Source organism: Lepidochelys kempii, chromosome 1, assembly GCF_965140265.1.
Source record: "Lepidochelys kempii isolate rLepKem1 chromosome 1, rLepKem1.hap2, whole genome shotgun sequence".
In the NCBI taxonomy this organism is placed as follows: Eukaryota; Metazoa; Chordata; order Testudines; family Cheloniidae; genus Lepidochelys; species Lepidochelys kempii.
Window position 1 is genome coordinate 262,666,437 of NC_133256.1, and position 27,088 is coordinate 262,693,524.

A 27,088-nucleotide genomic window follows, 5' to 3' on the forward strand; every position below is an offset into this window, starting at 1 on the left:
TTAGATATGGATAGAGACCTCTTTAATATTTTAATTAAATAAATACTACTGAGAATTGTGTGATTATGGGAGACTTTAATTTCCCAAATATATATTGGAGGACAAATGTTACTAATAATGGTAGGGGCCAGTTACTCCTGGATGTGATAGCTGACAAATTTCTTTACCAAATAGTCACTGAACCAACAAGAGGTGATAGATTTAATATTGGTAAGAAGCGAGGACCTCCTAGAAGAACCGGTTGTAGAGGACAGCATTGGTTTGAGTGATCATAAGAACGGCCATACCAGATCAGAGCAATGGTCCATCTAGCCTAGTATCCTGTCTTCTGACAGTGGCCAATGCCAGGTGCCCCAGAGGGAATGAACAGAACAGGTACTCATAAAGTGATTCATCCCCTGTTGCCCATTCCCAGCTTCTGGCAAACAGAGGCTACAGACATCATTCCTGACCATCCTGGCTAATAGCCATTGATGGACCTATCCTCCATGAACTTATCTAGTTCTTTTCTGAACCCTGTTATAGCTTTGGCCTGTACAACATCCTCTGGCAAAGAGTTCCACAGGTTGACTGTGCATTGTGTAAAGAAATTTTTTTTTCTTGCTTTAAACCTGCAATAAGATTTGTCTCGACCTAACTCTGAAGTAATTTGTGAGCTAATTCAGTTTAAACTAAATGGAAGGATAAACAAAAATAGCTCTGCAACTAAGGTCCTTGATTTCAAAAGGGCAAACTTTAAAAAATTAAGGGAATTAGTTATGGAAGTGGACTGGACTAAAAAACTCAAGTGTCTGAATGTGGAGAAGGCTTGGAATTACGGTAACTCCTCGCTTAACATTGTAGTTATGTTCCTGAAAAATACTACTTTAAGCAAAATGATGTTAAGCAAATCCAATTTCCCCATAAGAATTAATGTAAATAAGAGGGGTTAGGTTGCAGGGAAATTTTTTTTGCCAGACAAAATATATATACACACAGTATAAGTTTTAAATAAACAATGTAATGCCGTACACAGCAATGATAATTGTGAAGCTTGGTTGAGGTGGTGAAGTCAGAGGGTGGAAGGGGGAGGGATATTTCCCAGGGAATGCCTTACTGCTAAATGATGAACTAGCACTCAGCTGAGCCCTCAAGGTTTAACAGTTGTTAATGTAGCCTCACACTCTACAAGGCAGCATGAATGGAGGGAAGGGAGACAGCATGGCAGAGAGAGACAGAGACACACACTGTCTGTGTGTGAGAGAGAGACGTGCATTGCCCCTTTAAGTACGCTGACTCCACTCTAAGTACACTGCCTTTTTAAGTAGATCAGCAAGTTGAGACAGCAGCTGCTGCCAGCAGGCTCTCTCCCTCCTGAGTCCTGTCCGGTGTCCCCCCTGCTCTGTGGAGATAAGGTACAGGAGTGGGTGGCAAGAGTGGGAAGGGCCAGGGGGACACCCTCACATTAGCACCCCTCTTCCCCCCACGCCCCTGCACAGCAAGCAGGAGGCTCCCGGGAGCAACTCCAAGGCAGAGGGCAGGAGCCCAGCACACGGCAGAAGGGGGAGGGACAGCTGAACTGCCCAGCAATTGATAGCCTGCTGGGCAGCTGCCGCACAGGGAACTTAGAGGGGCTGCTGGTCCATCCTGGTTCCAAGCCCCCACCAGCTAGCTGCAATGGGCTGCTCTTTCTGCAAGCAGTGGACAAAGCAGGCAGCTGCCAAACGATGTTATAAGGGAGCCTTGCGCAACTTTAAACGAGCAGGTTCTCTAATTGATCAGCAACGTAACAACAAAAAACACATTAACCAGGATGACGCTAAGTGAGGAGTTACTGTACTTTGTTTTTGCAGCTTTGACTTAAAGTAATCTGAAGCCTACATCCCAAGCAAGAGGAAAATATTTATAGGGAAGTGTTGCAGTCCAAACTGGATGAACAAGCATCTCAAACAGGTTATTAAGAGAAAGCAGAAAGTCTACAAGGAATGGAAGATGAGATGGATCAGCAAGGAAAACTACTGAGTGGAGGTCAGAAAGTGTAGGGGGAAAAGCGAGAACTGCCAAAAGCCAAGCAGAGTTGGACCTTGCAATAGAAATTAAAACCAATAGTAAAAGGTTCTATAGCCATATAAATAAAAAGAAAACAAGGAAAGAAGAAGTGGCACAGCTAAGCACTGAGGATGGGGTGGAGGTAATCTAGGCATGGCCCAACACCTAAATGAGTATTTTGCATCAGATTTGAATAAGGGTAACGAGGAGCCTCACTGCAGAGATAAGGAACACACCCCAGGCACACACTCTGCAGGCAGGGGCGGCAGGTTTGTATAATGTTTGGTGCTGCCCAGAACAGGTCCAAGTCCTGCCCCCACCCCTCCCACACAGACACACACCTGCCTTGTAAGCCAATTTGTATATATTTAAATAATGTAAAAATGTGAGGGCTCTGGGGGTGGTGCTGGGGATGAGGAGGTTGGGGTGCAGGCAGGCTGCCCCAGGGCTGGGGCCGGAGAGGAGGATTCCCCACAGCTCTCTCCCCACTGGCAGCAGAGAGCTCTGGGGGAGGGGCCCACCTCTCCCCCTGCCCCCCTAGCGGCACACTCACCTTGCACCACTGTCACTGCACGTCCTCCTAGGGCCCTTCTCATGTCCAGGAAGCCCCCTTGCCTCCCCTGTGATGGGTGCCGGGAGTGGGGGGGGACTGCCATCACATGTGCGCCTCCTCCCCTGCTGCTGCCCCTCACTGTAGCCTGGCTGGGGGTGGAGGATGGGGCTATCTCTTGCCCAGTGTGGGGCAGGACCGGTGACTGTGGGGCGGGGGCTGTGCTGGTGGAAGGTCCTGCTGGAAAGGGAAGGGTCCTAGGCGGAAGGGCAGGGGCAGGGGCAGGGGCAGGGGCAGCCTGCCCTGGCACTAGTGGGTGGGGGCTGTTGATGCTGGGAGCCAGCAGAGTGGAGGCAGCATGGAGCTGCAGGGGAGAGGCAGGGATGCTCCACGGGCCCATACAACTTGCCGCTCCTGTTTGCAGGCAGTAGAGGTCAGGCATTGCTAGGAGGTAGGGGCATCAAATAAAGAACTGATGACCAACTCGAGATATTAAATTATAGACTCAGAATTTAAGGCCAGAAGAGACCATCATGATCACCTAGTCTGACCTCCTGCACTCGTAGGCCATAGAACCTCACCCACCCACTCGTATAATAGACCTATAACCTCTGGCTGAGTTACTGAAGTCCTCAAATTTTAATTTAAAGACTTCAAGTTACAGAGAATCCACCATTTACTCTAGTTCAAGCCAGCAAATGAACTGTGCCCCATGCTGTAGAGAAAGGCAACCTCCCCCCTACCCGGGTCTCTGCCAGTCTGACATGGTGGAAAATTCCTTAACAACCTCAGATATGGCAATCAGTTAGAGCCTGAGCATTTCAGCGAGACCCACTAGCCAAACTTCTGGGAAAAAATTCACTGTAGTAAATCAGAGCTCTTCCCATCTAATGCCCCATCTCTGGCTGTTGGAGATATTTGCTATTAGCAGTTACAGATTAGCTAATGCCATTCTAGGCAGTCTCATCATACCATCGCCTCCAAAAACTTATCAAGCTCACTCTTGAAACCTGTTAGGTTTTTTGTCCCCATGGCTCCCCTTAGAAGGCTGTTCCAGAACTTCACTGCTCTGATGGTCAGAAACCTTTGTCTAATTTCAAGCCTAAACTGTTGAGGGCCAGTTCTCTTCTTCGCCCTTTTAAGGCCTGAACCAAAGCACACTGAAATCAATAGAAAGACTTTCAACAGGCTTTGGATTAGTGCCTTACCAGCCAAAGTTTGTGTTCCCGTGTATTAACCTCTCTTGGGCATTGATTCCCATTTGATAAAGGATGCTTTTTTCGGACTGCATGTAATACTGGTTGCATCTCACCTTTTTAGCTCCCTTTTTTTAGGGTGTTCATATATCTGTGACTCTTACAAGATGTATTATACTTACCTAGTGTCCTCGGTGACTCTGTGGCTCTTCATTACCTAATGTAGCAGGACCAGAGGCAAAATGATGACGGTTCACCAGATGAGAGTCTCAGGTGTTTGGAACAGAGATTGGGTTTGGTTAAATTGCAGGGATTTTGGTTTAACCCAAACTGGCACCAACTAGGGAAAGTCTCCAGCTACATTCAGTTCCTGCCCTGTTCCAAGCAGTAAATACAGAGATACAAACCAAACAGAATAGCCCCCTCTCCAGTCTGCTAGGCAGCACAACACCCTGACAGTCTCTCCCCCTCCTCTGGGACCAACTGTCCTCTCCTTTTAAAGGTGTTGAGCCTAAACAGGTTGATTTGCACATAGGGTTGCCAACTGTCTAATCACACAAACCCAAACATCCTTACCCCTCCCCCGCCCTGCCCCTTCCCCGAGGCCCCACTCCGCTCACTCCATCCCCCCTCCCCCATCGCTCGCTCTCCCCCACCCTCACTCATTTTCACTGGTCTGGAGCAGGGGGTTGGGGTGCAGGAGGAGGTGTGGGGTGCAAGCTCTGGGAGGGAGTTTGGGTTCAGGAGGGGACTTAGGGCTGGGGCAGAGTATTGGGGTGCAGACGAGTGATAGTGTGGGCTCTGGGAGGGGTTTGGGTGCAGGAGGGGGTTTGGAGTGCTGACTCCAGGAGGGGACTCAGGGCTGGGTCAGGGGGTTGGGGTGCAGGAAGAGGTGTGGGGTGCAGGCTCTGGCAGGGGCTTAGGGGTACGGGAGGGGGTGAGGGGTGCGGGCTCCAGCTGGGCTGAGCTTACCTCGGGCAGCTCCTGGTTGGCGGTGCAGCGGGGCTAAGGCAGGCTCCCTACCTGCTCTGGCCCCGCACCGCTCCCAGAAGCGGCCGGCATGTCCTTATGGCCTCTGGGGGGCAGGGCAGGGGACTCCACGCACTGCCCCTGCCTACAGGCACTGTCCCCGCAGCTCCCAGTGGCCACAGTTTCCAGCCTAAAATCTCCCGCTTTGGCTGCAGTAGCCTCTGGGAGATAGAGCCCAATTCCAGGAGATTCCTGGAGAAACCGGGAGGGTTTGCAACCCTAGCACGGAATTAGCTCACAGCTAGGAGAACCTCCTGAGCTGGGTTGGCAAGGCCTCCTCCCAGGCATGCCTTGGGGGTGAGACACCGCTCTTCAGGGAGTGAGGAAAGCCCCTGTACATCTGGTCACAGTGCAAGTATTCCTTCCAGTTGGTTCCCATATCCCATTGTGATGTTTCAGCCAGTTTATACTTGTGGCGTAGAAGTCCCACACTATTATAGCTGATTTCTCTAAGGTCCCATCTGTGAATATGTACCACTCTAACTGTGTGGCTTATTTGGTTGGCAACACTTTCTACCAAGATGGCTACCCATGGGCCTGATCATGCAAGCTAGGGAGCAAAGGATGCTTAGCACCTCAGAAAATCACATCCCAGGTTTGCTGAGGCCAGGAAATGCCATTGGCACTTGAGTTCTGATCTCACGTTCTAGACCTGTCCAGGCATTAAATCATAGAAGCTGAAGGTGGAAAAACGGTTCCAGTCAGTCATCTTGTGCATCTCCCAAATAAAGATGTACACAGTAAATCTTTACGATGCTGATGTTGGAACTGGGTCCTACTCATGCCCAGAGTGAGACTGAGGCACAGACACTATGGGCTCCTGCCTTGGGCCTGAGCTTCTGGAGCCATGGGACTGTATCAGAATCTCAGCTTTGGTACATCTAAGTTTCTAGTTCTCATAGCTGTGAAGAAAGCTTGAAAATGGGAACCAACCATAGCCAATTGCAATGACGTTTGCCCGAGTTGCAGAAAACCTGAAACAATAGCCTGGCTCACACCCAAAGGGAAACCCTATCATCTGCACCAGCAGCCATGTAGCAGTATGGCAGCATCATAGCAGAGTGAACTTTGGTTTGGCGGGAAGAGCAACACCTTCATTCACAGTCTCAAATACTTTTTTTAAAAAAGGCAAAAATGTGTAAAATAAAGGGAATTAAATTGTATTTTGTATCCTTAAAGCTAGAAACATTTGTATCAAAATATTTACAATGACTGTATAGAAATAAACACTCACTCTGTCAAAGAAACAGCAAAGTACAGTACTAGAATATGTCTACCGAATTAACAAAGTCTATATGGAAAGAGACTGTAACAGAGAAAGTATGAGAGAAAATACTGTTCATGCTACCCCTGCACCCATGAATTTTTTGTTGCCACCTAACTTTAGTTTGTGGGCCTAACCACAGTGAGTCCTGACCTCTTACCACCAACAATCTCCACTTGCTATTTAAGCTTTTCAAAGGGACAGAAATGTTTGGATTGGATACTCTGATGCAGACAGTAACTCTATTCCTGCAATTATGACACGACAATGCTATTTTTTTCCATACAGCCTTTCATGTGGGGATTTCATTGTATAGGCATTAACTAACAAAGCCTCTCAGCACCCCTGGGAGGTAGGTATAATGAACATCATTTTACAAATGGAAGAATATAGGCACAAATAGGTTAAGTGACAGAGTTGGGAACAGAATGCTGGATTCCTAACTCTCAGATTTTTTCCACTCTAACTACTAGGCCTTATTTCTTCTGCCATCAAATGTCTTTTTAGTTTGAGGTGACTGACAATGTCACTGTGGGGTCAGTGATTAATGCCCCATCTTGTGCTGTTTTTCCAAGGAGGGGGGAAAATCTATTAAGTACAGGCAGTTATAAAAACCTAATTCAGTGTTTCAACAGTGAGCTCCCACAAGCCTAAGCAGGCTGCCTCAGTGATCAGATTGCAAAGTCCCTTTAGTCCCATGGCTTATAGAGCACATGCATCACAAATCTGCCTGTTTATGGCTTCATAGGGACTTCCTGAGATCTTCATTATGCTGCTGTGTTAGAGAGCTACACAGCCAACTATAGTGGAGAAACACCCCCAGATGACACTCTGGGGTATGTACCACTGAGTTATAACTGCATCCTCTGTTACTAGGATCATTGCCTGCCTCCTTCCTTCCCTGGCTCCTCCCCTCCATTCTTATATGCTTCCTTCTCTCCCTCCACCTCACTCCCCGATTTATTCATGGGAATTAGTCTCTTTCTAAAGTAGGAAACAGGATGGCAATGAATTTGTAGTTATGATATTTTTAAAAACTTGAATTTAGTCTAGTTGGCTGTTTCCAGATCTAATGTCTTTAACGCTTCTAAAAATGTAACAAAAAGCCTGTCCCATTGTTCTCCGGGGCAAAAAAGTCTTATCCCTCACTACCCCGCACACAATGCAGGCTAAAGAGACATAGGGAGGAGAGAGGGGAGGAAGTAGGACGCAGCACTCATTTCCTTGAGGTGCCGCCGAGTCGGTGATGTCGAGTCTGGGGGTTCCTGAAGGCACAGCCTGACTTTGCGAGGAAGGAGAGCAGAGTCCAGTGACGAGGCGGTTCGTCTGTAACTTTAGGGCCCAAGGATCAAGGAGGTGCTGGCTGGATTGGAGGAGCTGTTTCTCACTCTTTGGTGGATTCATTTGTGGTGGGTGTTTTTTTGTGTTATTGGCCAAACGGTTCTTCCAGCTGAATGACTCCTCATCCTCCCCATCCCCAATTTCTAACCCTCCCCCTGACCCTTTTACTCCTTATTTCTTTCTAAGGACAAGGTAGAGGACGCCAATGATGAAGCTGAAGCAAAAGCAGATCCAGGCCAATATGAAGGAGTAGCCATGATGGTCTTGAGGCTCTGTGAAGTAGTGTGGAAATCGGGCTGTGTAGATGGAGACTGCAATCAAAATGAACAGCCCTGTAGGGGGAGGAGAGGGAAGAAAGAATTGGAAGATGTTGGAAAACTTTAATCTTTTCAGGACATCTCAGGTACTGCAGTGATATTGTGGCATGTGCTCTATGAAGCTGATGTCCCATTTATTGCTGTAGGGCTGCTCATGAGCACTGAGCACTTTATGCTAATTTTTTATCAGAGGGTTTCTTGTGAGCAGCGGGTCAGTATGTCCTGGTTTGTTACTGGAAGGAGATAGGCCACGGTTGCATACCGGAGCTACTCGGATTCCAGAGTTGTCGGGAATGGTGCACAAATTTAGATTCTGGTGTGTTAGTGTCGGCTCCCTTACAAGTACTGAAGCTGTACACGCTAGTGTGCATTTGGGCAGATCACTCACGAGTGGGGCTGCACACACTTGTTTGTTGTTTGCTCGTACATTAACACTGGGGTTTGCTGTTGTAGGGTTTTTCATGAGCACTGAGGCTACTGGCACAGGCTTTTCATATATATATATATATATATATATATAATTACAAAACCACATAAACATATTGCATGCACTGAAAACAGATTGAAGTGGGGGGAAGTGGATGGCATTTTTGGGCTTGCCAACCTTGACAGTGATCCTTTATCGACTGACTGTTCTAATCACTCTCAGGTGTAAAACCAATAACAAGTCAAACAACCTGCTTCCTCTAAACACATTTCCTTTCCCCCTTCCTCCCTTCCAGTAAGGACTTCCAATTGAAGACTGTGATCTGTATCGACCCTTGGACCCCAAGAGCAGCGCTTATATTGGGAATCTATTTGTAACCAGTGGGGAGCTCTGGAGAATTAAACACTATTATATTTGACTTGTACTCTCCCCCTTTCATATAGTCAGAGTCTGATCCAAAGGCAATGAAGTCAATGAAGAATCTCTCATTACTTTAATGGGTTTGGGTGAGATCACCTTCTGTTTACGATTCACAAACGGTAGGTGGGCGCTGGTATGGATAACTGCCTGGAGCAAGAAACCAAACTGTAATCTGAAGTGGAGAATTATATTGCCTCATACATCTAACCTTTAGGTAAATGTGTGATGCCCTCCTTCTCAAAAAGGCAATAGTAATTAGGATGGGCAGAGCAGGACAAGAGGACTTGGCTCTAGACTGTTCTCAATGGTAGCAGATGACAGAACGAGGAGTAATGGTCTCAAGTTGCAGTGGGGGAGGTTTAGATTGGATATTAGGAAAAACTTTTTCAGTAAGAGGGTGGTGAAACACTGGAATGCGTTACCTAGGGAGGTGGTAGAATCTCCTTCCTTAGAGGTTTTTAAGGTCAGGCTTGACAAAGCCCTGGCTGGGATGATTTAACTGGGAATTGGTCCTGCTTTGAGCAGGGGGTTGGACTAGATGACCTTCTGGGGTCCCTTCCAACCCTGATATTCTATGATTCTATGACTTCTCCTCTCACTGCCTGATGGTGTTGACAGTTTGAAAACATTATCTGCCATCCCTGTTCTTTCTTTCTTGGAAAGACCCTGTTGTGTTCAAGACCATGCGTTGTGAATAACCAAAGCAGTGACTGCTTTCCTGAAACAGCCATTTTGAATTTTACATCAGAGCCACTGTGGGGTGGAGCAAGATGCTCTGGGACTGTTTGGTTTATGCTGTGGAGAACAACCCGTCCCACGGTGGAGTCAATGATAAAACCTTCAGACACTTTGATAGGGCCCATTGAATCCAGAGGGAGGGATACCAAAGCAGTTTACAGACAATGGACAAAACCATGCCAGCAAGTGTATGCTTGCATCTTCCATTCATTCCAATGGAATTCCACTGGTGCAGCAGTGGGGATGGTTGAACTAATAGATTTGTGAGTGTGTATAAGAGCTAGTTTGAAAATGGTAAGTATTTCCAAAAGACATTTAATCATTTTGATTTTTTTTTCAAAAATATTAATGGAAATTTTCTGTTTATTATTTTTTTTAATGAAAAACAGAAAATGTTTCGGTTCCTTCCCTCATCCCTCAGCCCCCCAAATCAGGTTTTTTTAAATTGAATTTTTTTTTACTAAAAACGTTTTGATTTCCAGTTCTTCGGAATAACACTGGAAAGCTTCAAATGAAAACATTCAACAAAAAATTCCTTTTAGGAAACAGCCATTTTTTGTTGAAAAAATTTTGATGGACACTTTTCAACCAGCTCTATAAGCATGGGCCAACTTTGGGGAAGGTGTGGGGGGGCATTCCCTTTCCCCCCCCCCTCAAAAAAGCTGTATATGTTGATAGTAGGGAGGTGCAATTTAAGGTTCAGATGACCTCAAACAGCTTGAGCCATGGCCTCCCCCTTATCCTCAGTCTCCCCTCCCGAAAAGCAGCGCCCCCTCCCTGCAGGGCCCAGCTATGGCTCCTGCCTCTCCCCGTGGGGTGCAGCGCCCAGCTCGCCTGGCCTCCAAGGTCACTTGACTGGTGGCTCCACTTGCTGCTGCACAGGGGAGGGGGAGGGAAAGGGGTGTGTGTTACACACGCGCGCACACACATGCATGTTTAACCCTTTTAGCACCCTGCTGCAGAGAGACTAGACTTACAGCAAAGCAGCATGCTGGCTCCAGTGATATAGAAGCGTTTCCCTTTCTCCATGGTGAAGAGCTGCACCACAAACATGACCAGTGAGACGAAGGAGAAGATGATAGCCAGGATCATGAAGGCTTGCACTGCTTTGAGGGAAGCTGGCAATACAGAGGCGGTGGGGGGGGGAGGGGAAAAAGTATGTTAAGACACTATCAATATCACAATGTACTGTAATCCTTCAAACTATACAGGTCGTATCAAGACCTAAAAAAAATGTCTCTTACGCATATCCCCTTCAGCAAATGTAATCTGACTGCATTTCCCAGCAATGCAGTTTAGCCAGAGTCCTGTTGAGTTTGCTCCCCTGGGAGAGGTACCTGCCATCCAGACCTGAAATGGAACAAAACAGTCGTGGCAATGTTGTTGCTCTTGACCATTCTGACAATGATTGCTCCAGCCTCTCAGCTGATCTGGGCCTAAGAGGGACAATGATTGCTGGAAGCTTGTGTAGAGATAAAACCTTTACCATGTGCATGGAACTCACAAAGATCTAAAGTTGTCTGGGATAAGAGATTTGAAAGACTTGAGATATTTAGTCTAGATAGAAGAGTTGGTGGTGGTGGGGAACTCAATTACAAAACTATAGTGAAAATTGCTCTTAGGTTCCTTTTTGTCCTGCCCTGTAAAGTGACAATAAGGGGCCACTCAATTACATTAAAGGGCAGTACACTTAGAACAAATAGAAAATTGAAATACTAAACTGGTGAAACTCTCCGTCACACGAGGTCACTGGAGGAATATTGGATGAATTTTGAAAAGGACTGGATAATTTCATAGACACTGGTAAGTATTTTTAGCTAAGGCAGCTAAGATAATAAGAATAAAACACATATGCTTTGGGGGTACAAAAAGATTGTCGGCAGAGGACAAAGAAGGACTCTTTTTACCCCTTTTGTGCACAGCCTTTTCCAGTTGGTCATCTGCACTGTGGGTGCTTAGACATGCTGCTGCTGTGTTGGCTTTGAAAGCATTTGAAAGCAGTTTCAATGTCCTGCAAATGGGGTGTGCAGGACACCACACTCACAAATGGAGGTGTCCTATGTGAATCAGAATGTGTGGACACTCCGTGACTGAAGGTGGCAATTAGCTGGAAGCCATGATGTGGCAGGAGTGTCACAGTAAAGCTGAAGCTTTGAGTTTGTCATTGTTATGGTGACCTCCTTTGGGGGGCTCTACACTCTGAATATGTTTGCACAATTTTTAAAATGTGTGCAATAGCCTCTCATTAGAGCTCCTAGCCCCTCTTTTGGCTGTAGTTCTTTGTCTCGAAAATCTACTAGGCGGGGCAGTCTATTCCCATCTAGGTCTGCTGTGCCAGACTTCTCTAGACCATCAGAGTGCAGGATAAACTGAGAGTTCACTGGGGTTTCTTGAGCATTTTAGTTCTAATTCTTGCCTCCTGTTGTCGGGTTTCAAGGCAGCCCCTTAAATGTGATTTGGAGGCTGTGGAATAATTTTCAGACAGAGGCTGCCACAAGGGGGCAGCATAAACTAAGGCACAGGAACTGCTCCAAATGTTTGCATTGCTGCTTGTGCAGGTGAAGTCTCTGAAAGACAGGAGAGTTCTTCATGTGTATTTCTATGAAGTTTAAAATGGAGCTGGGCTGGCCACTAGAAAGATGTTGGCCTGCCCCTTTGCCTCCCTTCTGCTGTAAAGAGGACTGGGGAGGAGGGATTCATTTTGGAGTATAGTATACAAACAAGACCATTTGTCTAACTAAAAATAGCATCTGTCTTTATAAGCTTTTGGGGCCGGGGGCTGTCATTTTACTATATGTCTGTACAGGGCCTAGCGCAGCAAGGCCCCAACCTTGCTGAGGCCTCTAGGTGTTAACGCTATATAAATAACAATCTGCAGTGGCACTGGAAAGGATACAATTACTAAGAGAGGGGGGCATACGCTTCCTTCAGCATCTAAGCTCTTTAGCTGGCGGTATCAGGAAGAAATTTCTGCTTGTGGCACAAGATTGCACACTGAGTTCCAATATGGAGTTTGTGCTTTCTTTTGAACAATGAAGGAACAATTATTGGAGACAGTATACCCAACAAGATGGAGCAGTAGGCTTTCCCAGTAGGCTGCTTGGCTAGATGAAGAATTGGTTTCTGCTGTTAGGGAAGGATATGGAACATAATGTACCACTGGTTTGCACGGATGTGACAGCATTTGTTCCTTAACAAGCCTTTTATCTTCACGCCGATAAGAATTGTTGGTTTTCCTTTTTGACTTGGTGAGCAAGAGCATGTTGTTGGGAATAAATACCTAGACAGCAGCATCTTGACACCGAGTGGGATTTTTACCAGCTCTTTCCATCTCAAGAAACTCTCCCCTGCAAATCTTTTGGTATTCACACTGCTGTGAGTTACTTGGCCATTGGCCCAACAATTTACAGTCAGGAGTCCCCAGCAACACTTGGCCTTTTTGTGTTGTATGTATGTGCTGTTGGATCACATGCTCTGTGGAATCTGGGGAATTTTCAGTGTATGAACCTTCTGCAGCCAATTCCTTCTAGCCTGGCAGAAGATGAATTGCATGTATTATATAACAAATCTTTTCTCCCAGGTTTTGTGATACTCTCTTAATTTTGACTTATGATTTTAATGTCACAGAAGATCAATGATCTGTGAGCATGTGAGAAAATATGCCCCCTGTGGTATTCACACAGCCCCGCTGACTTCAGTGACATTGCATGAAGGTATCTGAGGGCAGAATTTGACCAACTTACTATACCTATTCCTTGGACTTGGGTGGCACTAATGTGTCCGGAAGAATCTAAAACTGATTCAGCCAATCAGATAACATATTATCCAAACGCTCTTTGATTTTTCTTTTAAATGAGATGCCATTTAATGAGACTGTCTGGCAGATGGGATGATAAATTTCAGCTCAAAACTATCCTCCATTAATCTTACTTGCTCAACTAGTTCTTGAATGGGGCGTGTACCGGTGGTTCCTACTACAAAGTTATGGGAGTGGAAACATCACTGTGAGGCTGCCTGTGTTTGTTTGAGTTCAGGACGAGGAACTTTTCTGTTTTTAGGGTGGCATTTAAATTAAAGAGGCTTGATTTTTTTTTCAGAGATCCATTTATTTCAAGGGAGTTACCTCAGCTTAAAATTGGAGTCACAGAGCAGTGCATCAGGCTCGTTATGTTTTCTGAACAGCGCCTTTGCACATTATTGTTCACTGAAAGAGGGTGCCCTACTCCCAAACTCTATAGGCTGGCATTCCTACAGCGGAACCTTTCAAAGGTATGTGGGGTTATAACTGTGGAAGGGTTGAGCGTTCAGTGTCTGCTGCCTGTCTTGTTTAGAGAGACAAAATGGGTGAGGTAATATCTTCAGCGTCCATTAGTGAGAGAGACAAGCTTTCACGCTTACACAGAGATCGACATGGCTACAACAACACAGTCTTGTTCAGAAGCAGAATTACTTACGTTGGCAATGGTGGATACAAACAGCATGACCACGGTGGCAATGTGGACCACAAAAATACCAGCCAATAGCACCAACATCTTGGCTTCTTAGTCTGTGTGTGTGCGGTGCGGGGGAAGGTCTCAAATGCAGATGATTCTGAGGGAAAAAAGTAGTGGAGAAGAAAATAAAGGTGGGTACTGGAACCAAGAACTTTGTTACAATAAACCAGTATTTACATGCAAGAAAGTAACCAGGTTTGTTCAAAACCCACCCCAGAAACATTGGCCTAGTGCTGAAAAATTACATCTAAAAATACCGGCAACACCCCCCACATCCCAGCAAATCACTCAGAGTAATTAGAGAGAAGCTGTAGCCACTGTAGCCAGTCTTACAGGAAATGCAATGCAGGGTTTTGAAGATACTGTGGGTAGTTTTTAAAAATAGGCTGAATATATGTCTGACCATGAATAAGGTTAGGTGCTGTGAAGGGTAAAGTGATATACTCCAGTCCCACATGCCAGGAAATTGAACTACTTGCCCACTGGGGCCGTGGACGTCAGGAAGGATTTCCTTTTCCTCATCCCCCACACCTGACAATACAGTGTTATCCAGTTGGTCTGGTGTATCATGAGTCGGCTGGGGTGGAGATTTGTCTTCCTCTGACATGTCAGGTATTGGGCACTGGTGGAGTGGACTACAGGACGAAGCAGGCCGGTGGTGTGATCCATTATGTTAATTGAAAATACCAGCATAGATGAATCACTGGGCTGTTCTAGAGGGGGAGAAAATAGACTACTGTACTTAGTGGCTCAATGGTTGGATCGGGTATGGTGGAAGATGGGATAACTGGAGTCATTGCGGGGCATGGATCAGCATTCATGTTGCGGTCGCTGTGAGTACCTGGCCCAGGCTGGGGAAGCTAATGATCCAACCAGTGGACCAAATTCAATGATGAATCCTGGTCATGTGCCACCTGAGGCACATTGCACATACACTAAGAAGAAGAACTGGAGTCAATGCTTTGCTCAGATCCTTTATTCCTAAAATGGAAATTGTTGCAGTTTCCATAAAAAAAATCCCAAGCATTGGTTTGTAGTGAGGACTACTCTTGATTTCCTTGTAAATTGAAGGAAATCTGCTCAGCATATTACTGCATTAAGACACCCTTCACGAGTAACGCATCTGATTCCTTTGCATTATTCCCCTACGTGCAGCAGGACTTGAATTCATGTGGTGTTCCTTGTCACTGATGAATATTTAATTTAAAGAGAAGTGAGATTTTAGGAACTAGCCTTGGTGGGTTCTGATGGTGCCATTTAACCAAGGGTACTGTTTTCTTTTCTGCGATTATGAAATCTCAGGAGCCAGAGGCCTGATATTGACAACAGATTCACGCCCCCTGCACAGAACTGGCAAGTGGAAAGCATTAGGTTTTCAAATCTCACCTATTGGCAGGATGCTTATCAGTATTTTGTAATTAGAGTCACAGAAATTAGAAAAAAGGAGTACTTGTGGCACCTTAGAGACTAACCAATTTATTTGAGCATAAGCTTTCGTGAGCTACAGCTCACTTCATCGGATGCATCCAATGAAGTGAGCTGTAGCTCACGAAAGCTTATGCTCAAATAAATTGATTAGTCTCTAAGGTGCCACAAGTACTCCTTTTCTTTTTGCGAATACAGACTAACATGGCTGCTACTCTGAAACAGAAATTAGAGACAGCAAAGGCCTGTTGGGTCCTTTAGTCTATCTTCTCTGTCCAGGAGAAGACTGCACCTGAAAATGTAGGGGGTTAAACAAAGGGGCTAAATTAATTTCCTGCCCTCCCTCTCATTGCTAGGTGACAGCAGTGTCAAACACCTGCTTTATATTTGCAGCTGTTCTGGGCCAGGTGAGTCAGGCAAGGAATCCAGCTGTAGCTTTCTGGATGTGGAGCAGTGACAATGCAATATAATACTGCAGTTATCATTTGTACTAACGTCTGTCATACAGAAAGGCTTTGTAGAGTCACCCAAATGGCATATGTTACTCATTGACTCCACCTTTCCCCTCCTTCCCTTTTGCCTAATTGAAGCCTTGTGTGTGTCAGAGCTGATTTTAGAGATTACTGGGTTGTATCATCACAGTTCAAATACTATTTTCCCACACCTTGTGGGGCTGCCAAGCTTTCCCACTTGCTTACCATTTGTCCAAAACCAGCACTAATTAATAACCAACAGGAATTCCCAGAATTACAGAAAGTGGAGAAAGAAGTGACTTCTGTGCCATGCAGGATTGTTCTTCACTGTAAATATCTGTGTTTTGTCCTGTCCAGTTTGCAAGGTCTCAACCAATGAGGCTTCCACCTCTTCTCTTGGGAAGTTCTTCCACGGCCTAACAGATCTGACTAGTAGAAAATGGTTCCTGATATTCTGCGTCTCTTTGTCCTGGCTTGCTTTTATCCCTTGGATTACCCTAGAAAACTCCTTATACTTCAGGATTTTCAGAGGTGAGGAACACTCACACCTCTCACTGAATGCTGTGGCTGCTGTTGGGTGTTCAGCACTTCTGTTGCTGAAACCAGGCTCCAACTGGATTCCTCCAGCACCTTTAATAATCTGTCATCTGAATCCCCTGTGCTTTGGTTCTGAAACTGAGTTGACTAAAGAGAACATGGACTCACCCGTGCATATAGGCTGTGAGAAATCATAGCTTCCCTGCTCCCTGAGGAGAGGTATCTGTGTACGGTCAGCCAAACCACACTGGCTTTCTTAACCACCATATCACATAGGAAGCTCATAACTCGAGGTCTTCACATTTTTTTCAAACAGAAAACATTTTGCATTGGAAAATGCCATGTTAAAAAATTAAAATATTTGGGGGAAAATGTTTTTTAAATTTATAATTGTTAATGGACATTTTTTAAAAAAAAACAGAAATGATTTTTAAAAATCCTCGCCTGACCAAGCTGACCAGAACATTCATTTTTAAATGTTTCTTTATTTATGAAAATGGAAAATAACTGAAATGTACCTTTCTGCTATAAAAATGGTCCACCCAAAATTTTTAAAAAAACAACCAACCAAACCAAACCAAACCAACCCCCAAAAACCACCACCAACAAAACAACCAAACATAAATTGATTTTGGAATTTTTGTTTTTTGTTTGCTGTGCATTTTCTTTTTCTGACCAGTTCTACTCACATCTAGCATGCTGCTCAAGATCAGCCCTAGATAGGTCACTTTTGGCATTACTAATTCCCATGGCCACTTTCACTATGCATGCTACCTAACGTGAGCTCCTCAGGGGATATCCATTCGTAGCTTTGAGTCTTTCTGAGGAAAAGCATGACCACCCTCTCCGTTCATTGACGCTTTTGCCCATTGAATACACAGTAGATAATAATCCCATGTAAACTCAGGGATAGGAGAGAGCAAGATAATTGGCCTTTTCTATTTCTGACTGGGCTACATGTGCTTTTCTTCTCATTAAGGCACAATAGAAAGTGCCTTGGTGGTTCTGCAGGAGTGAGGCCTGTGTTCTCATTAGCCGGGTGGGGTCACATTGCTGGAGCAGCAGCACATGTCAGGTGCATATCCTTTCTCCTCCTTTCCTCAATCTAATTGTAGCTGGAATTGGAGTCTATCAGGCTTTTATTGGACTGTAGTTCAATCCCAACCATCCTGGAGTTGCCAGTTTTTCCATTGACTCACTCCAAAGAATGCAAACCTGCAGTTACTTAACCCTGCAATTGCTCAGTGTAGCCTGTCCTTTCCAGGTCTGCATCTCGCAAGCCAGGTAGGTGTCATGTCCAGGAACCAGGGCCTGTGGAATGCTCAGTAAGCCCTGTGGCTGCCTCCTGCAGACCTTTATGATGGGAAATCAGTCCCTGGGCCAAGGTGAATGGGTAGAACAGTTACTGAAAGATGCCAGACTTGAGGAGAGGAGAGGACGTGAGCTCATCTGCCTGGTATTCACCTTGGATGGCTTGAAATGGAAGAGAGACTTAGTACTGGTGATGGTAGCTTGAGATTCTCCCCTCTTCCCTGGTCCCCCCCGAGATCATGGTTGGAGAGAATGCTATCAAGGCACAGAAGTGCTAATAATGAAGAACAACAGCTTACATTCCTATAGCACTTGTCATCATGAAGGATCCTACATTGCTTTTACAAACACTGTCCATCCATCTGCTGGAATGCAGCTTCTTCTGGGGAGAGCACAGTGGTTGGTTCATGGCATGCAGCACTGCTACACTACAGTTGAAGGCAGGAAGACCACCATATTTGATTCCCCCCCCCAATATCCCCACCCGCAAAAAGTCATCTACAGAGAGCATATACTTTTCAGGGGGAAAAAATCATTTAGTTCAAACCCAACTTTCTGGCAAAATAGTTCGGATGGAAAATTTTCAACCTGTGCTAGTTGCCACCTTAGAATTAGTGCAGACCAGCAGGACAGATAACAGAGCCAATGGCCCTAATTAGGGCCAGGATCATAGAATCATAGAATACCAGGGTTGGAAGGGACCTCAGGAGGTCATCTAGTCCAACCCCCTGTTCAAAGCAGGGCCAATCCCCAATTTTTGCCCCAGATCCCAAATGGCCCCCTCAAGGATAGAACTCACAACCCTGGGTTTAGCAGGCCAGTGCTCAAACCACTGAGCTTGAAAGTGAAGAGTATGAAGGCTACAACAGAAGAGAAAAATACTGGATGTGCCACCCTACAGCTGGTACAAACTAACAGCTCTGGCACCAGCAAATCACCAGGGCAATAAAGCAAACCTGCAATGGGCAATGCTACTTATGGTATCACCACGACCAAGTGGCTCAGGACAATGCATCACCTATCACAAATTCGTAGAACCGTTCCACAGGCTTGCCTTCCATAGATACATTCTCTGAGCACGCCAGGGGCCATCGCAGTTTTGTCAGGCCCTGTGATGCGAGCCTGCTGTCTCACAATGGATGGACTCAATTGTCATAATACAAAGATGCAAAGATCATCCTGCCATTGTGACTTTATTGTTTTTCCCACAGAACCAATACCAGAGAGTTGGTGGCCCTACAGATTACAAAGGTGAAACATTCCATTTTCCCCTATGGACTGCTTCTCGTTTCAGACCCAAGTGAGGCCAGAGGCCGTGCTGACACAGGGTCTGTGTGTTATTATGCGCAGGCAGCATGGTACAAAGCCTTGGTAGCTTCTGCTCTTGATTCACCAGCCTGACTCAGTTTGAAAAGCAGGTGCCTTTTATAAAGCTGGGGGGAATTTGTCAGATCTCCCTGCACAGAGAGCTCTTGGGAGTCTGTGCGTGTGTACATGTGCTTTTGGAGTCTTTGATTTAAGGGGTGGGATTAAAAGGCCTTACTAGGTGCACAGCTTGGTCTTTACAATAACTAGCGGGGATATGCCAACCACCGCCAAGTATCTGATGGGTGTAAACGTAAAGGAAAGAGAGGAATTGCACAGGGTAGCCCCAGGGGCTATAGCTGAGAGTAATGGGCTGAAATTCAGCAAACAGAATGTTTTGGCTAGGGATTGGAAAACATTTTCTAGTAGTGAGTGAGGACTGTTATGCTGTGGAGTAGTCTCACAAGGGAAGTGGTAGAAGACTCATCGCTTGAGTCACTTGTAACTGGACTGGACAAAGCCCTGGAGAACAACTGTAGGGAACAGTCCTGCACTAGGAAGACTGGAAAAGATGATCTGACAGGGTTTTTCCTCTGTGATGTCTATGATTCATTTAAGAGTGAGTGAACCTCTCAGCACTGAAGGGAAGCACTGAGAAATTGGCATTTTCTCAGGAAGAAAAGCCCTGGAGCGCCAACTCATGTGACAGCCTCAATAGAAACACCGAAGCTCTCTTGGTAGGAGGGAGGGGAAGAGAGAGCTGCCTGAGGTCTAACAAGCTGCCAACAGCCTCCCCTGGAGAAAACTACTGTAGGGAGAAAGGGAGGGGCTGAGTGCCTAAAAAGGGAAGGAGAGAGGCCAGGGAGAGGGTAAGGGGAAACTAGAGTAAACGGGAGCCACAGAAATGTTTCAGTGGCTTAGTGAATAGTAATTATAAGACCCTCCATGCTGGTACTTCGGGGGAGTTCAGGAAGTGAGGGAGGGAGCATACACATCTCGCCATGTTAAGAGTCTCAGGATTTCTATTCCTAAAACTGGTTAATTAAAAATGTACAATGTTTGGGAGGGCCTGGAACGCGCAGTGAATTAATAAAAAGGAACAGGGAGAGAAAAGAGCATGCTTAGACGTGTCTGGTCGATGGGCTGGAGGCTGCAGGTGTGTGGGTGTGATTTGTGTGTGTGTGTATGCATGTTTATTTCTGTGCATGTGTCTCTGTGAGTCTGCTTGTGTTTGCATGTGCGTGTATCTTCTCTGTGGGTATGTCTGTGAGCTTACCTGCTCGCGTTTGTGTTTGTTTTATTTTTGTGTGCACATATTTATCTGTTTGTGTGTATCTGAGTTTGGCTGCATGTGCATGTGTGTGTTAGTGCACATATTGTAAAAACTGGTTTACAATCATGATCCCATTAAACTGTCCTTTAAAGTTATAATACAGTACACTGCTATCAAAAGCCTGAACATGAAACCTGCCTGAACACTATTCTGACTCCATGTGGCCTTTAACTGAAGGGGGATGGTTAGCAAAGCACCCTGCTGCTGTGCCTTTCCCGCCAATTGTTGTTCCGAAAGAAAGAAAGAAAGAAAGAGCTGACATAGGAGGGAATATATTTGTGAAACTTTTCTTTAGAGAAACTGAATTGAGAGAGTGAGCAAGAGAGAATCCTGGTTCATGGTCAGACGACCTCTCCTTTTCCCCTACAGCAGTGGTTTTCAACCAATGATCTGTAAACCCCTGGGGGTCCACAGACTTAGTGGCGGATTAACACATGTGCCCCAGGCAATTTGGGGGCCCCTGCAGGAGCACTGGAACCTGGGTAGAAGTGGACAGCCCCTGCCACCCCCGCTCCATGCCTGCCCATGCTACTATGCCCATGTTAAAAAGTGGGCGGGCATGGCCCTCCGACTTTTAAAAGTGCGGGGGCATGGGCCCCCTGTTCCCTGCAGTTCTGGTGCCCCTGGGCCTCTAGGGCATAGGGGGGCCTAAATGTCCTTTGTGCCAAGAGCCTCAGTAAATCTTAATCTTCTTCTGCACAGAATATGTCTAAGGGGTCTGCGAAAGGTTGTTGGTATCATAGAACCACGGTTTTCAATGTGTGAACGGCTGACCCCGGGCGGGTGCGCAGATTCTGTCTGAGATTTCCAAAGGGGGTCCCGCACCTCCATTTGAAACGTTTGAGGGGTCTGCAGATGAAAAAAGGGTGAAAGCCACTGACCTACTGTGTCAACAATAAACCTGCCCCCTATGTGCCGGCATAGACATGGTGCTCCCAAAGAGCTGTTGAGTCTGAAAACCAGCTAAGAAAAGATTGACCTGGCTAAAGTGCAAACTGTTCAATAGCCCTCTTTCTTGTAATGTCATCCCATAATATGAGATGAAGGGGGACATGGTGAAATGAATGGCTAGTTAGTTTAGAGCAAATTAAAGTGCATTACTTCTTTTTGCAAAGTGCACTTAGCCTGGGCTCTTCACTGCGGCAAGAGGTCATAAATCCTATTGGACTGTAAGAGGGTTGGGAGTTACAAACAATAATAGCGCGCACCGTTATTTATCACAAGGGTAATTAGATCTCCTATTACAGGGTGTAAACTGATTTCCACAAGGCTCGGGAAAGAATTCCTGACATCTGATGAGGCATGGCAACTGCTCTGCTCCTAGGTCTTTGGTGCAAAATCCTAACAGTAAAATGGCTTACTTCAGCAACATGTGTGATTTCCAAAGAGGGCGGCCACACCTTAGCAAACTCTTGGTCTGCTTGTGTTTTTTTTATCCCTCACCCATGAGTGTTCTGCACTTCAGTCCCCTTGTCCTGATTGCTCACTCTCCCTTCCACGAGGCGTAGTCTATCTCTTAAGAGGGACACAGCTCAGACATTACTCAGTGATGACAAGTGCTCGGATGTTGGACTCCAAAGTTAATAACGTCCAAGCAGACTTTGGCCTGAGCGAGCAATTTGGGGAAGGAAAGGCACTTGCCTTGTGCACCCTCTAATCAGAAGGTGTGTCCACACAGCACCAAAATAATCACCAGGATGGCTTCCCAGGAGCTATAACCATGGCTTGAAAGGAAAACAAGGGGTGGCCAGCTGGATGATGGAAACCTCCCGACTGATTTGGCGGCAAAATGAAGCAACGTGTTTCAGCAAGCATGGTCCACTGATTTTTGCATGTAGCCCAGGAATGTCATGGTTCATGCCCTTAGACTGAGTTATTAGACTCTCACTGTGGAACTCTTACCTCCCCTGCTGCAGACACTGTGTTTCCTATTTGGTGGGTAAATCCTATACCCCAAACTTCATCTTGACAAGCAGGATCCCTCCTTCAAGGGGGGATTGGTTCAGGGCAGGTGGGGAGCGGAGGAGATTGAATCCTCTTCGCCTGGCCTTAAGGCCTTCTCTATCATGAAAATGAAACAGAATAGAGCAGGCCACACTTGGCATTAGTGGGAAAGCTGCTCTCAGAATGCCCTCTGCTCCGCTGTGATGCTGCAACCTGTTCAAGAGGGGCAGTGTAGATGAGGCTGCAGCTTTGGGGAGGATTTTTCAAGTGCATCATGGAGGTTAGCATTTTGCATGTTGGCTGCTATAGCAGTTGCGTTTATGTCTTATGTTTCTAAAGCTCATGCTTCAGGGTTTCAGCCGGTCTCCAGCATGGGTCAGGAAGGGATTTTCCTACCACCCCCACCCTCCTGCCCCAGTGTATTCTGGGAGGGTTATGGATTTGGGGTGTTTTTTTTTTTTTTTGCCTCCTTCCTCTCAAGCATCAGGGATAGCCCAGGCTGGAGATGGGACACTGGGCAGGGTGGCCCAGGCCTCTGAGGTGGCACCAAGCATTCTCTCTCTCTCAGGCACTTGGTTGGTTGCTCACATGCTCAGGGTATAACTGATCTCCACATGCAGTGTTGGGAAGGGATTTTTCCCCAAGTCAGATTGGTAGTGACCTGTGGCATTTTTCGCATTCCTCTGTGGCATGTGAGTGTGGGTCACTTGCCAGGAGTAGATCTCACTTAATCATTTCAGGGGCCTTGAGGATTGATGCACCTGGGTCTCTCCTATTCCCTGCCTGTGGCACACAATAGTCTAGTCTCTTGTGGACTGTAATATTTTGGTCTAATTTTGTTTTTAGGTTTAGTGAGCAGGTGATATACAGGGGGGTCAGGCTAAATCCAGTGCTGCCTTCTGGCCTTAAACATCATGACTCTATGAGGCACTTTTCAAAACAACCCTCTAAGATTTATAGAAATCCTGCCAGCAACTGCAGTCCCATCCAGCTGCTCCTTCTGAAGGTTAGGGTGACCAGACAGCAAATGTGAAAAATCGGGATGGGGCTGAGGGGTAATAGGAGCCTATATAAGAAAAAGACCCAAAAATCGGGACTGTCCCTATAAAATTGGGACATCTGGTCATCCTACCGAAGGTAGTCTCGGAGCAGCAAGCATTATGAGAAAAGAGGTGTCTTGGAATGCTCTGTGCTCTGCAGGGAACTTCACATGAGCAGGCAGGGTAGTGATATGTTGGAAGAAGACGCCTCCAAACCCATTCCGTGCCCCCTTGTTTGTCTCTGTGAGCACTTGGCTTGCAGGAAAGATCCTTGAAAAATTAGGACGCCCATCTTCAAATGTTGGGATGGGAAGTGAACCCCCCACTTGGGCTGGAGAAGGCAAAGTATCTCCGCCCTTCATCCCTCCTGCTCTCAGGCCGCTGCTATGCTGGGAAAGTAGGAAGACGAGTTCCTGTGATCCGCCTTACGTTAATTAGCCTTTTTGCCGGAGAAGAGAAGCAAGAAGGGAAGTAGGAATGAAATTCTCTGAGCACGGAGCTGCCCTTTCTTCTGCTGCTGTTCAGGTGGCAGGTGACACTGACATAAAAGCGAATGTGTCTACTGTTGAGAAAGTGTTAGTGCTGCCCAATCTGGCGGGAGGAGGACCACCTACGTGGACGCCCATTCCGGTTCCTCAGCGCATTGCGTGCCAGGTACAGTGCTCGGTGTGATGACAGCTTCTGCCCAGCAGGCAGAGGGAATTCAGGGCAGGATTGGAAATCTGCCATTGTACAGGGGACGTGTGACACATGGCCTCAAGCCGACATGGCATCCTCTGGCAGAGGAGGGGAAGCAGTGTTAGTGCAGAGATCACCTGCCTTCAGTGTGGGGAAATTCAGGCACACATATTGAGGAAGGTTCTGGCTGTCTGCCATGCCGTGCTGCCCGGGGGTCATACAGCAGGCTTATGGACAAAGTAAAGGACACCTTTAGGTCTGAATTCCCCTATGCTGAGTCAGTTTAGCCAAATGTATGTTACACGGCAGCTGGAGGCGGCTTCCCAGCATGGGTAGGCAGACGCACTAGCTGTGTTCAAGCCAGCGCGCTAAAAATAACCGCGTTGCAGAAGCAACACAGGTGGCAGCTCGACCTAGCCCCCTGAGTACAATCCTGCCGGACCCCCGCATGGCTGGCCCAAGCTACTGCTGCGGCCACACTGCTATTTGTACCACGCTAGCTTGAGCAGAGCTCATCTGTCTACCTGTGCAGGGAAGCATCCTCCCAGCTGCTGTCCCGGCATACCCCCAAGTTCCCTGCCTCGGGGGCCTCTCTCGAAATACCAAAGCAGCCAATCCGCTACTTTTCATTTCCTGGAATTGGGTCTGTTTTCAAGCTTTCTAGACAGAGCCCACGCTCCATTGCAAGGCTGCAGATGGCTACCGTACTTTATTGTCATGCCCTTGTATCACTTAAGAATGGAATGAGTTGAAGGCCCCGAAGATGCACCCTGTGGGTGCTACACAAGCAGAGAGGGCCTTTCGTGCACAGCTTTCGCTGCCCAGAGAGGGAGAGAGGAGGTGTCAGCCACCCCTGTGGCACTGTGCCCCACTCCCCCAGAGCCAGAGGATTCTCTGTGGGGCCCACAATCCCTGGCCCACTTCCCTCAGGTTTTTCCATGGGAGGGGCTCAATCCCCCTCCTTATGAGTTTTGAAATTGGATGAACAAAAGGTACAGGCTGTTCCCCAGTCAGACACACCTAATGTGCTGCTGTCATATAGAAACTGCACAAAATGCCTGCAGGACAATCAAGGCCGAGATGTCTCCAACAGGACTGCCTGCACAAGTAAAACAAGCAGGATTTGTTCCTCCCTCACTTTAAATGGTCTCCTATAAGAAGCACTGTTGTTCAAAGGGTGCACAGCCAGGCTGGCACTTAGGAGACCTGGGTTCTAGTCCTAGCTCTGCCTGTGACCATGGGCAATATCCCTTTTGTTTTCCTGCCTCCCTTGGTCTGTTTAGACTGCAAGCTCTTTGGGGCAGGCACTGAGTGTGTCTGGTGCTTAGCACACAGGGACCCCCAATATTGGTTAAGGTTTCCAGGCATTACAGTAGTAGAAGTAATAATAATGACCCAAGACACGACAGCATGAAGTGGCATTACTACACTATTTTTGGGCCATCACTCCAGCGGTGCGTAGTTGTGTATCTTTGAGCGGGGCTGCTCTGCATTGTCATGTTCTAGGGAAATCATTTGTGTTTAAGCACAGGAAAAACCTCTTTGCAGTCTCAGTGCTTACCTGCCCCACTTCCCAGGTATTTGTGCAAAGAGTTTGGGTGGAAGGAGGAGGGTGAGTCTGGCAGATTGGAAACCCTTTTTGGCAAACATCTCAGATTGCTGAGGGTGACGCCTAATGGGCCAGTGGCACTATCCCAAGGATGAACCTGGCCCCATCTCCTCAGGCACATCACGTCCCGTGCCCTTCGCTGTGTGTATTCAGAAAAAGAAACTCTCTCCTCATGACAGAGATGTTGCAACAGGGCACGCCTGGACAAAGCCAGTCTCACAAGTGCCTTAATAGAGAGTACCAGTGCCTTCCAGCAAAAGGCTGCTCAGCCATTGTTTTCTTCCCCCAGCTCTTCTAAATGTATTTTAGTATTAACCGTACCAAAAAAACTGCTTTCACTCCCAAAAGTGCCTTTCACCCAGAAGGCTCTGTAAGAGCTCTAGAGCCTCTCTCTGTCTTGGTCACTTCTCCCACCACTGAAATGCAGTTGCCCCTTGGCTGGAAGGCAACAGCTGCAAGTGTGCACAGCAACAGGCTAAACTCCTACTACCTGCAGACAGGCTGAGAATTAAATGGGAGCAGGGCTGATCTGAAATATATTTAGGGGAAACGAAAGAATTGCTGGGGAAAGGCATTTCGTGTGGGAGGAGGGTTGAGTGAGAAATTTGCCAGTTTCTGCAATGCTCTACTTCCCACCAATAGGCTCCCACCACTCATTTATCCCCTCCACTTTTCTCATGTAGCTCTCCTATTGCTTTCAGCACTTCTCTCGTCTGCCTTCCTTTTATTCTCATCACTCCCAACCCCAGGGATTTGGCTGCCAAGAAGGCGTAACATGCAATCGCATTGTTCATATGTCTTTGGTTAGACCTTCTGGTCAGCTTCAGTCTCACTAGCTTGGATTCTGAGAAGCACCCTCCCAGCTCTGATTTGAGCTGTGCCAACTCTTTTGCCATCAAAGACTTAAGTTTTAATTATTTTGTTAAACCAGTGACTTGCAAACCACTAATAAAATGGGAGAGCTTTGACACACGCACAAAAGCATGAGGGACATCTGAAAAAACCAAAGGCCAGCTTCTGATCTGAGTTGAGCTGGTGTAAATCTGAATTAGCAGGACTGATTTCAAAGAGACCTGCACTGAACTTCGAAGTTTGCAAATGTGTCATTGCAAAAAAAAAGAAAAAAAAAGTGGCATCTCCCTTACTCCACACTGCAGACAGTTCCGCTGTGTGTCTCTCACACCCTCAAGTCAAGAATAGAGTTACCTTAGCAAGCAGTGTGCAGTTGCAGTCAGACCTTGTAGTGCCTTCTGTTGGTGCCTCAGCCCTATCTGTGGCTGGATTTCAAAGCACAATATAAAGGCATAAATGTCTGCCATTAGTGAGTCTCACTCAGAGATATAGAGAACCATGGAAATAAGGGAAAAGGGAAAGACAGCTTTAGACCAAAGGAATGGGAGATACTGAATGGAGAAAGCAGTTGCAGAGGATTTTGTGAAGAGATCTTACCCTGGAGTGGGGCTGGTTCTGGCACCTTTAGAAGAAGGAGCTTGCTTTGCCTTAGTCCTGTCTTCTTGATGTGCAGAGCTGTAGTGGAGGGAGTGCCCTGCCTGCCGGAGTTGTAAGTTTCCTCTGCTGCTGTGTCAGGAGGTGCGATGGGGTGGTGTCTTTTCCCTGTGTTTTAAAGGAG

The 27,088-nt window shown here is 46.6% G+C and overlaps 1 protein-coding gene across 1 annotated transcript; it reads right to left on the bottom strand.

The window, feature by feature from the left end:
• Positions 1-5,942: 5,942 nt before the first annotated feature.
• Positions 5,943-27,088, bottom strand: EMP1 (epithelial membrane protein 1). Its single transcript, XM_073327321.1, has 5 exons — positions 26,908-27,088; positions 13,765-13,900; positions 10,555-10,660; positions 10,288-10,428; positions 5,943-7,740 (listed from the first exon to the last, which is right to left on the bottom strand). Exons 2-5 carry the CDS (start codon positions 13,840-13,842, stop codon positions 7,580-7,582), a joined length of 486 nt encoding a protein of 161 aa, XP_073183422.1. The 5' UTR covers positions 13,843-13,900; positions 26,908-27,088; the 3' UTR covers positions 5,943-7,579.

Excerpts from the sequence above, each read along its gene's own strand:
- EMP1 (XM_073327321.1), bottom strand. The coding sequence starts at position 13,842 with ATGTTGGTGCTATTGGCTGGTATTTTTGTGGTCCACATTGCCACCGTG. Across the intron at positions 10,429-10,554 it reads ATTTGCTGAAGGGGATATGC|CTTCCCTCAAAGCAGTGCAA; the intron begins GTAAGAGACATT and ends CTGTATTGCCAG. Across the intron at positions 7,741-10,287 it reads AGCCAGCATGCTGCTTTGCT|GGCTGTTCATTTTGATTGCA; the intron begins GTAAGTCTAGTC and ends CTCCCCCTACAG.